Raw genomic sequence first — 12,222 nt, 5'->3', positions numbered from 1 at the left:
CAACCCCACCCCTACAAACCTACTCCCCCAACCCCACCCCTACACCTACAAACCTACTCCCCCAACCCCACCCCTACAAACCTACTCCCCCAACCCAACGCCTACAAACCTACTCCCCCAACCCCACGCCTACAAACCTACTCCCCCAACCCCACCCCTACAAACCTACTCCCCCAACCCCACACCTACAAACCTACTCCCCCAACCCCACGCCTACAAACCTACTCCCCCAACCCCACCCCTACAAACCTACTCCCCCAACCCCACACCTAAAAACCAACTCCCCCAACCCCACCCCTACAAACCTACTCCCCCCAACCCCCAACCCCACCCCTACAAACCTACTCCCCCAACCCCACCCCTACAAACCTACTCCCCCAACCCCACCCCTACAAACCTACTCCCCCCAACCCCCAACCCCACCCCTACAAACCTACTCCCCCAACCCCACCCCTACACCTACAAACCTACTCCCCCAACCCCACCCCTACAAACCTACTCCCCCAACCCAACACCTACAAACCTACTCCCCCAACCCCACGCCTACAAACCTACTCCCCCAACCCCACCCCTACAAACCTACTCCCCCAACCCCACCCCTACAAACCAACTCCCCCAACCCCACCCCTACAAACCTACTCCCCCCAACCCCCAACCCCACCCCTACAAACCTACTCCCCCAACCCCACCCCTACAAACCTACTCCCCCAACCCCCAACCCCACACCTACAAACCTACTCCCCCCAACCCCTAACCTCACCCCTACAAACCTACTCCCCCAACCCCCAACCCCACACCTAAAACCAACTCCCCTAACCCCACGCCTACAAACCTACTCCCCCAACCCCCAACCCCACCCCTACAAACCAACTCCCCCCAACCCCTAACCCCACCCCTACAAACCTACTCCCCCAACCCCCAACCCCACGCCTACAAACCTACTCCCCCCAACCCCCAACCCCACCCCTACAAACCTACTGCCCCAACCCCACCCCTACAAACCTACTCCCCCAACCCCACCCCTACAAACCTACTCCCCCAACCCAACACCTACAAACCTACTCCCCCAACCCCACCCCTACAAACCTACTCCCCCAACCCAACGCCTACAAACCTACTCCCCCAACCCCCAACCCCTACAAACCTACTCCCCCAACCCCACCCCTACAAACCTACTCCCCCAACCCCACCCCTACAAACCTACTCCCCCAACCCCCAACCCCTACAAACCTACTCCCCCAACCCCACCCCTACAAACCTACTCCCCCAACCCAACGCCTACAAACCTACTCCCCCAACCCCACCCCTACAAACCTACTCCCCCAACCCCACACCTACAAACCTACTCCCCCAACCCCACCCCTACAAACCTACTCCCCCAACCCCACGCCTACAAACCTACTCCCCCCAACCCCACCCCTACAAACCTACTCCCCCAACCCCCAACCCCACCCCTACAAACCTATTCCCCCAACCCCACCCCTACAAATCTACTCCCCCAACCCCACGCCTACAAACCTACTCCCCCCAACCCCACGCCTACAAACCTACTCCCCCAACCCCACACCTACAAACCTACTCCCCCAACCCCACCCCTACAAACCTACTCCCCCAACCCCACCCCTACAAACCTACTCCCCCAACCCAACGCCTACAAACCTACTCCCCCAACCCCACCCCTACAAACCTACTCCCCCAACCCCATGCCTACAAACCTACTCCCCCAACCCCACACCTACAAACCTACTCCCCCAACCCCACGCCTACAAACCTACTCCCCCCAACCCCACGCCTACAAACCTACTCCCCCAACCCCACCCCTACAAACCTACTCCCCCAACCCCATGCCTACAAACCTACTCCCCCAACCCCACGCCTACAAACCAACTCCCCCAACCCCACGCCTACAAACCTACTCCCACCAAAGCTACTCACTTTCCTGATTTTTTTTTAGTTGCCTAGAGAGCGATTGAGCAAAGGCTCACTGTGCTGTTTCAATATGCACAGGATGTAGTTTAGTCAAATGCACTTCTCTCCTTCTTCCTCTCACCTTTGTAGCTGCTTTTGGTGGTTTTCTGACAGACAGACAGACATATTCAGCATATGTGCTGTGATTATATATACTAGTATATATGTTACTGTGTGTATATATACTAAATAACATATATATGTATAACGTAGAACTTCTATAATGCGGAATGCTAACTCGCAGTCATTGTCTACAGAGTTCACACTGGGACATGCTGACTCACTCACAGCAGAGATGTTTCCCACGGACGTGCCTCCCCGTGCACAGGTGGTCACAGACCAGACTCTACCAAAACTCACACTGTTCATCACCTAGCGCAGACGCACACACGGCACGCGTGTGCCCAGTAACATCACCCCGTTCCATTGCTGAGACCCCTCACACCTGGGAGACTACTCATGGCTGCTGGCTGCGTTTAGTTCTCTATCAGACTTCAGGAAGGTGATTTTTGACCATGCTTTTTTTTTCTTCTTGCAAAATGTACCTGTGAAAAACTGAGATTTTTTTTCCCCTCCCATAAGAAATAAAACATACTGAAATGTGACGATCATATATTACAGTATTCACACTTGGATAGAAAGAACTTTGATGTAATCTTTCTGCATCGTAGATCCAGAAACTAAAATGTAGGGTTGTTCAATCTCCTTCAACAAGTCAGTCAGCAAACCAACAAGAAAACCCCTTTCCGAGGGCTGGGAAGGTGGCTACGTGGTAGAGTGCTTGCCTTGCATGCATGAGGCCCTGGGTTTGATTCCTCAGCACCACATAAGTAGAAAAAGCCGGGAGTGGCGCTGTGGGTCAAGTGGTAGAGCGCTAGCCTTGAGCTGAAGAGCTGAGGGACACTGCTGGAAAAAAAAGAAAAGAAAACCCCTTCCCGCCTTCCCTAGAACTCAGCTCTTCTGTACTGTGCAGAGAACTTCTGTGGGTCCCTTCCACTCCTAGTGTGATCCCTGTCTGTCCCCAGGGTAAAGTTCCATCTCCCAAAGGCTCCAAAAGAAATCCCACCATTTGGGGCTGGGAATGTGGCTTAGTGGTAGAGTGCTCACCTCGCATGCATGAAGCCCTGGGTTCAATCCTTCAGGGCCACACTAACAGAAAAAGTCAGAAGTGGTGCTGTGGATCAAGTGGTAGAACACTCACCTTGAGCAAAAAAAGTTTAAGGGACAGTGCCCAGGCCCTGAATTCAAGCCCCAGGACTGGCAAATACATAAACAAACAAACAAACTCCCTCTGTACAGTATCAGGTTTCACTTAGGGAATTCCACATGGCATTTATTTAGACCAAGATGGTGCCAATTGATGAAACTGAACATTGGAAGAAAAGAACTGTGTCACGTCCCAGGTGCACGGCCCTCTGCCTGCCATGAGCGGAGTTACTGTAACAGGCTCTGACCTGTAGCACTTCCCAGCGAGGGCAGAAAGCAGGACTCAAGGTCAGATTCAATGTCCACGCACCTGAAATGACCCAAACTCCCATATCATGATATAATAATTCCCCTATGCCAGATAATAGCTAAGTTTTTAAAACTCTTGGCCAAAATAACACAAAGAGTTATCGAAAGCACAGTCTCGTTCACTGTTGAACAAGGCTTGGTAGAGAGGAATGGGCGGTATTCCCAACTCATTCAGTGCTGAGCACCGAGAGGCACAATGGCTTGCTCAGATACATGAAAGACTACATTCAGGTTAAATGTGTCCTAAAGTTCCTCTTTTCAAAAGAAATGGAAAGAAAAAAAAAAACTAGATGAAGAGACACACAGGAGCTGTGTAAGTGGCAAGGCCTTTCTCAGGGTGGATAAAAGCAACATATAACCTGTTCAGACCGCTCACCAAGGTATCATTTCCTCTTAATGCACACTGAACACACAAAACTGAGACGTGGCACATTTAGAGACATTCCGAGAACGCGACATTCCGAGTGCTCGGGGCTCCGCTGTGTGCTTCTTCTTCGCCCCTGTGATATGGCAATTAACAGATGTAGTCACACTACAAAAACCCTCCCAAATTATACAACAGGTAGACAAATCGACCTCCATTCTAGCTTAACCCTCGCACTCAAGCTCCTATTTAGGAGCCGATAACACTTGTGCTGGACATTCCGATTCTTCCTACCATGACATTCTGTATACGCTGCCCGCCTTGCTCCAGCAGCTGGCCAGCGGGGCCCACTAACTGCTTGGAAGGTGAGTGCAATGCCATTCAGTCACAGATGGGCACTTCTGGAATTAGAAGCCAACTCCCAGGAGTCCTTGCTGTACCTTACGTGTCTCTGCTCCTGCCTCATTATCCTAAGGACAGAAAACCCTTTCAGAAGTGAAACGTCTGCATTCCCACTCCTTCTCCCTCTGCAGCAGACAACGTGTGCCCCAGAACCCTCATCACACACACAGGGACTCGATGTTTGCTGAGGTCAGTCAGGTCAGCCAGAGACCCCCGATGTTCCTCCATCTTACGTCCCGGATCTACCCACCATTCCACAGCACCTGTGTGCAGACACACAGCCGGGAGGGAGGGCCAATGAGAACAGAGGGAGAGAGAAAGGAGAGGAGAAGCAAGGGGAGGCAAAGGGAAGAGAGGAAAGAAAAAGGGAAAAGAAAAAGCAAAGGTAAGAAGAAAAGAGAAGAAAAATCAAAAGGAAGGGAAGTGAGATAAAATGCAGTAAAACAAAATGAAATAAAAACTTTGGTTTTTTTTTAATAACAGAAGGAAATTGATCAGAGAGTAGAAAGTATTTACAAAGTATCTCTTGAACATCTACAAACACAACAGATAAAAAAGGTAAAAAAATGTCACATCGCTGGATTATCGGAATTCTTTGGGAGAATCTCACACAAAAATAGGAAAAATATGAAGCAGCCATTTGTTTTTGTCTGAAAACTCCAGTACAGACCTTGGCCTTCCTCCACCCACTCCTCCCACGGAAGTCCAGCACCAACCTCACCTCCATGAGCCTTACGAGATAAGATGCCCCAGTGAGGGCTGGGAAGGTGGCTCCGTGGTAGAGTGCTTGCCTCACATGCATGAGGCTCTGGGTTCGATTCCTCAGCACCACATAAACAGAAAATGCTGGAAGTGGTACTGTGGCTCACGTGGTAGAACTCTAGCCTTGAGCTGAAGAGCTGAGGGACAGCGCCCAGGCCAGAGTTCAAGCCCCATGACCAATAACAACAAAAAAGACATCCCAATGGCTTCACCATTTAAGTGTATGAAAAGATAAATTCCACAAGATGAGTACAAAAAAGTACTGCGGGGCCTCCCAAGAGAAAGAACCCTTCCACATTAAGGAAATAAAAACCTTCTTGAGGAAGAAATACATTGAAAAGCCCCAAAGAACTTAAAAACGTAAGTATATTGCGAAAACAGCAACGATTTAACAAGCTACAGGTTCCTCTGAGAGCCATTTTGTAGTTACTGGAAGAAAGAAGAGAGGAGACCTGTGGCATCTTAGACCTTAGCAAATGAAGAAGGTGAAAATGAACGGCCTCTGCTTTAATCGAGGTTCACTGGACTCAGGAACACTGTCTCCAGCATGAGTAACAGCAAGCGTGGGCATGGGGGGAGAGATGGCCAACCACAACCACCTGCATCGTTCTTGTGATTTGTATCAGCTCTAGGCACCTCGACTGATCTACTTCTTCCACACACGAACCTTCATTTCCCCTCACGGTTACTGACCCCCCAAGATCTAGTGTGGCTGAGAACCCCCTCACGCGACGCAGTGTCTCGGGACACACCTCCTCAACCTCTTCCTGGCCCAGCGCTCTCAAGAGCAGTGCTGGAGAGAGCCTTGGTCCAGAGACCCTTTCTTTCATAGGAGATCTTTCTAGAAAGCCACCGGGCCACCACAGCTCTGTGGTCAGACTTGAAGTCAGGCAAATCCAAGCCCCCCAAATTCGCTTCTCTTATTTCAAGGTAATTTTGTTTGTGTCACAGAAGTTCCTAACTGTTCAAAACATAGTAATCCTGAAAAGTTTTTAAACATCCAGAGGTGTTTTATTGGAATTACCTGGAGTCTAAATATTCATTTGGAGGTGCTCACATTTTAATACTGTTGAGAACTCCCGCAATGATCCTCTTCATGTTTCTTCGGACGTGGATTTATTAAACTCTGGTATCAGGCACCCTGCACCCATCTTCCTTCCCACCCATCTTAGAAAACCTAAGGAAGCCGCTTTGATGTGTCTGCCTCCTGTGGTTTGCCAATCAAATCCCGCCCCCCCACCTACCAGAGGCAGAGCATACGGGATCCCTTTGCTCCTGCAATGCCCCTGGGAGTCATCGGTCACCTCAGATCACAGTCTGACCCAGACCCTCCCTTCCAAACCAGTCACTCCCCAGTCCATACCCGGGCGCCTCCCCACCCACCTCCCCCCCCCAACCCCGGGCCTTTTCCCAGGCCCCCAGGAGTCCCTCCTTGTGCACTGCTTCCTCCAAAAATACCTTTTCCCTGCGTATCTTGTGTCTCCGCTCTCGGTGGCATAAACACCGCCAGGAGGGCAGCAGGGCGAGTCCCCGCGCCGTAAGACAAGTGCGCTTGAGTCCTGCACTACCTCACAGCTGTCCACAGACATTCCCGGTACGTCCACATCCTGATGGCTCCAAGAGCCTCTCGCAGGGATTTATACACACACACGCGCACACGCACACACGCAGCACGCACATGCACGCGCGCGCGCACACACACACACACACAAACACACACGCCGCGGAGCTGCCTGGGTTCCAGTGCCCCACACGGGAGCCACATGAGGTTCACCAAATCCCCTTCGCGCGTCTCTGCAGACTCCTCTCTGCAAGGCGTGCCCCGCGCCCTCCGCCACCTGCCTGACGCTGGGGATCCTCTTGTGAGCCCTGCCTGCCTCAGCCTGGCCTGGCCTTGCACCCAGCCCTTCATGGCAGACGCTCTTCCCATGTGTGTCCTGGCCTCCCTCGCAGCCCCGGAGCAGGGTTAGAACTCAGCAGAGGCGCGCCACGGTATTTCGGAGGAAGTAAAGCCATGGAGTCTCCTGCGCCCCCCCCCATCCCCCAAAATAATCTCAAAATTAGACTTGGAGATAATGAAAAACTAAATGAAATCGCAGCCATGAGCAGATTCACTCAAAGCAGCACGTCGTCCAGAGGAACGCGGTGCCCCGTGCCCCAGCCTGACCATCAATGACACGGACCACGGCTGACCCTAGACAGTCCCCCTGCACAGCCGGGCTGGCCTGCGCTGCCCGACTCCTGTCACACAGCTACTGATAGCACTCCCACGTCCCAGGGGAGAAGACAGCTCAGATACTTCCCTGCTGTGCCAGCCTGCCTCCCCTGCCTCCCCTCCCCTACCTCCCCTCCCCTACCTCCCCTCCCCTACCTCCCCTCCCCTCCCCTCCCCTTCCCTCTCCTGCCTCTCCTGCCTCCCCTGCCTCCCCTCCCCTTCCTCTCCTGCCTCTCCTGCCTCCCCTGCCTCCCCTCCCCTTCCTCCCCTCCCTCTCCTGCCTCTCCTGCCTCCCCTCCCCTTCCTCTCCTGCCTCTCCTGCCTCCCCTCCCCTCCCCTCCCCTCCCCTCCCCTTCCTCTCCTGCCTCTCCTGCCTCCCCTCCCCTTCCTCTCCTGCCTCTCCTGCCTCCCCTCCCCTTCCTCCCCTGCCTCTCCTGCCTCCCCTGCCTCCCCTCCCCTGCCTCTCCTGCCTCTCCTGCCTCCCCTGCCTTCCCTCCCCTTCCTCTCCTGCCTCTCCTGCCTCCCCTCCCCTCCCCTCCCCTTCCTCTCCTGCCTCTCCTGCCTCCCCTCCCCTTCCTCTCCTGCCTCTCCTGCCTCCCCTGCCTCCCCTCCCCTTCCTCCCCTCCCTCTCCTGCCTCCCCTGCCTCCCCTCCCCTTCCTCTCCTGCCTCCCCTGCCTCCCCTCCCCTCCCCTCCCCTGCCTCCCCTCCCCTGCCTCCCCTCCCCTGCCTCCCCTCCCCTCCCCTGCCTCCCCTGCCTCCCCTCCCCTGCCTCCCCTGCCTCCCCTCCCCTGCCTTCCCTGCCTCCCCTCCCCTGCCTCCCCTCTCCTTCCTCTCCTGCCTCTCCTGCCTCCCCTGCCTCTCCTGTCCTTGCCCAGCACTTTCTCACAAAAGTGCCCCAGGACTAGGCTCTTAGCCATCCCGACAGAATCTGAGACCCAGAGAGGTTTGAGGCCTACTAAGGGGTCCTCAGATTTCACACCTGACTCCGGAGAAAGAGGGCAAGAGGCACAGAGGGAAGCAGAGGCTGCTGTTCCAGAAATGAACTCATGTCAGCGGTGAATGGAAAGAAGAGACAGCCAGCCTGGGCTACGGACCAGAGGCTGAGAAGGCTGAGGGAGTGAGATATCCCCCGACACACACACACACACACACACACACACACACACACGCAGGCACGCACGCATGCATGCACACACACCTGTCCTGGGATAGGAAGGCAACAGGGAAGAGTGTAGAAAGGGCAGGGTAAAAGAAAACATGTGTTATCACATGTACCAGCACCAGCCGAACCATCATGCAAACACACGGATGACAAATCTGAGCAATATAGCTTCGCACTGGGACATTTGGACTGAAACCGTGCACACACGGGAGACGCTGGGAGAGAAGACAGCACATCATCGACACTTAATAAATGTTTGTTCCAAACCAGAAAGACAACGGGAGGAAAATCTAAGGATTGCTTCTGAGAGGGGGGGAGAGGGGCCGTAAGGGAGTAGGTGCTCAATAAGTACTATTTTTTTGTCCGTGTACTCAGATGCCGGGGAGTTAGAAAAGATTCTCTGATGCGTTTCTCTGGGCTCTTAGCCTCTAATTTCAATTCCCCGCAATTCCTCCAGGAGGCTGGGAAGTCCCTCACTGAAGACTTGGGATCACAGTCTTGGAAGAGCCACTTACAGGCAATGGTGTGAATGCTTGCTAAACAGAGAAACAGGCAGAGAAGCCATACCCCACGGCCTGAGGCCCTCCTCCATTCCCACTCCCACCAAATTCCCTACAAGGCTGACACATCACTCTGCGCCCCCAAAGAACAGAGATGACCCAGATGGACCCACGGTGACATCATCGTCCCTCAAGCCAAGGACAGATCCATGATGTAAAGGCCCTGGTGCAATTGAAGGCCACTTATTTTATAAAGAAATAAAGCACAGACAGCTCCTTTCAAGCACGCAACCAGAAGTCAGGACAAAATGCCCAGGAGATAACTATCCAGAATTTCTTTTCAAGAGCCCAGGCAGCCCTCATTTATTTTTTGAGAAAATATATGATTAACCATAGTTGACGAGGAATTCAGATGCTGTACACTGAGACCCAGCTCCTCAAAGTTGGAGAGCATTTAATATTATATATGGCTGCCATTTGGACTAAATTGTTTTTTTAATGTACACAATATTACAAATTTAATTTGAGCTGTTTGAATCAGTCTGTAAAAAAAGATTTGATTATATACCTGAGTGCTCTGGACGCCGCTTTTCCGCATCGCAGTAACCTTGGCAGTAATTGGCTGATTAGACGTCTCACACTCCATCTCTGCCTCAGTTTCCATGGTAATGTTACAGGAGCTATTATAGATGAGAATTTCATCTCTTTCCACTTTAGGGCTTAAACGAGAGGGGAGGTTACATGGGGTGTCATCAATCTTAATGAAATGCAATTATTTTTACTCTTATTAATCACGGCAAGCCATTAGCTTGTGGCAACTACAGGCCACCATTTGTCAAATTTTGCAAATTTCTGTAATTTTGTTTCCATTCTTTTATTGTTTATTTGTTTTTTTTGTCCGTTCCCCCCACCCTTATCTGCTCACCCTGCAATGAAAATGCACATGGGAAATATCTTTCACGGGGGCGGGGGGGGGGGGGGGGGGGACCGTGCACACGGGGCTCATCTGCTCCAAACCTATTCAGAACATTACCAAAAGCTCCTTAGAACTCAACTAAACAAGCATGACTCCGGCCATGCTTATAGCTCCAAAACACGGAAACAAATGGTAGGAAGGCTTTCAGATTTTGATGCTTTTTTCTTCTCTCCCCACACACCAGCCTTTTCTTCTTCTTCTTCTTGATCTTACCCACACTTAGTGCTGAGGGAAGCGAATTACCTAAATCCAACTCTGCCATCGACCCACCCCTCCACCCCCTACCCCACCCCACCCCCACCCCCGCCCCGGGCAGATGGAGAAACTGAAAAATCCACATAACTGGCTAACTGGCCTCTAATTCCAACCATGAAAAAATGAGCTCATTTAGCCTCCCAATTCCCTCCCTCCCCGGCTGCTGGCAATGAGGCTCTGCTGCTAGCAGTGGAACATTAACTTAGTGGATTAATTAAACTTACTTAACAGCCCAGACTAAGGGGAGTCCATATATGTCCCACTTACACTAGCAGCCCCTTGCTGAAAAGGGAGGAGCAGGAAGGCACCGAGAACGAGCAACAGCAGCACGGACCTGCAGAGTCTGAAACTACGCAATCAGAGGAGGGAGAACTTAAAGGCCACACAGGACCTCCCCCAACGGGCTACTTTTATTTATTTATTTTTCTGGTCAGTCATGGGGCTTGAACTCTGGGCCTGGGAGCTGGCCCTGTGCTCTTGAGCTTAAGGCGAGCGCTCTACCACTTGAGCCACAGCGCCACTTCAGGTTTCTGGTGGTATATTAGAGATAAGAGTCACAGACTTTCCTGTCCAGGCTGGCTTTGGACAGTGATCCTCAGATCTCAGCCTCCTCAGTAGTTTGGATTACAGGAGTGAGCCACTTGTGCCCAGCTAACAAGCTTACTATTTATCCCAAGGTAGTCCCGGCTGAAGGCAATTCTTCCTAATCAAAGATGATCAGAAAGAATAATGCAGGATATTTTAGATACTTTTCAATGATTTCATACACAGAATCTCATTTCAGCCTGTAAAGGCCAGCAGAAATAGGTTAGAACAAAAAAAGAAAAAAAAAAAGCTAGGCTAAACAGACCAAGGGAGGCGCAGAGTTTAGACACAAAACTCAGAATCAGAACTCAGGCGCTCTGCTTGCTAGAGCAGCTGCTGGGGTTTTCAAATGCTGATTGGCTATCGGCACAATAACTGCAGATGACACCATCCTGGGTGTGGGAATAAATCCATGAAGGTGGCAGACCCCAGAGAGGGTGTGGGAAAGGGTGAAGGGTCATCCAGCGAGAAGCCATTCATCACGTGGAAATGTAGCATCTTTCTTTTCAAGTCAGTGTTGAAATACTTCCCCCCCGCAATCTGCTAGGGTAATGACGTGCTAACACCTGAACGCTGCACTTCACCTTCACTTCCGCCCTGCCTTTCTGCTTCCGCGTCCGGGGGAGACACCTCTTCCGTGCCCGCTGCCCCTTCCTCTCCTGGGGGTTATCCATGTGTTCGCCTGGCTCCATCTAGTCCTGCATATACCAAGTCTGAGCTGACTGTTGGGATTCCTGATGCCATTGGCACCATGGCACCCAGCATGGAGTTCATTCTGCAGCCCCCATGCTTATTTGACGCTGGCAGGAAACTCAGCGTCTCTGCACTGCCACTGGCTGTTGTATTTATTCAGCGGACTCGGGAGCCACGACAGCTTCCAACGGAAGCGGGTGATTACAGCTGAACCCCAGCACAGGTTCCTGCCACCTGCACGCATGACTCAATAAGCCTGTTTCCCTTCTTAAAAACAAATAAAATAGAGTCACCAGCAAGCCAGTACCTATTATTAGAGTTGGTGAGGAAATTAACGAAATAAAGTGTACATAAAATGTTCAGCATACGAATGATAAATCAGATAGCAGAAAGGTTAGTGCAGAGCCTGGTAGACAACAAGTGTCCAGCAGAGTCCGGGCTCACTGCAGTTGTTGCTTTCGGTGGTGGGGGTGGGTTACGGCTGTAACGTACGTCTGACCACAGCGGCAAGGCCTGGTGCCCTGGTACCCGCCTGCGGCCTACAAACAGAACTGATGGCTGCATCGGCGCCATCCTGGGACAGAAACACGGTGACCTTAAGTTGTTGTTGTTGTTGTGTTGTTTAATCATGGTCACCCTTTTGGAAAGTGGTTTAGGAAAGGGGTTTAACCTGGAAAGCCATGATATTTATTTGTTAGATTTTTTTTCCCCTTTCTTAAATCCAAAAAGGCCTCATGAACTTAGAGCTTCTACGCCCTAGGTCTACAGCCACTCCGCTACGCAAACCCCTTCTCTTCTTTTGAATAAACACTTTGCAATCTGCA

At 51.9% G+C, this 12,222-nt stretch overlaps 1 protein-coding gene across 1 annotated transcript in view; it reads right to left on the bottom strand.

The window, feature by feature from the left end:
* Positions 1-12,222, bottom strand: part of Pkhd1 (PKHD1 ciliary IPT domain containing fibrocystin/polyductin) — a 288,492-nt gene that overhangs the window by 221,626 nt on the left and 54,644 nt on the right. The window contains 1 exon segment of the mRNA XM_042672035.1: positions 9,458-9,608. Coding sequence (XP_042527969.1) covers positions 9,458-9,608 — 151 coding nt within the window.

The sequence above is a fragment of the Dipodomys spectabilis genome, unplaced genomic scaffold, assembly GCF_019054845.1.
Source record: "Dipodomys spectabilis isolate Male_0828 unplaced genomic scaffold, ASM1905484v1 ptg000669l, whole genome shotgun sequence".
NCBI classification, from domain to species: domain Eukaryota; kingdom Metazoa; phylum Chordata; class Mammalia; order Rodentia; family Heteromyidae; genus Dipodomys; species Dipodomys spectabilis.
The sequence above is the reverse complement of the archived record's forward strand: the minus strand, read 5'-3'. Positions and strand labels throughout refer to the sequence as shown.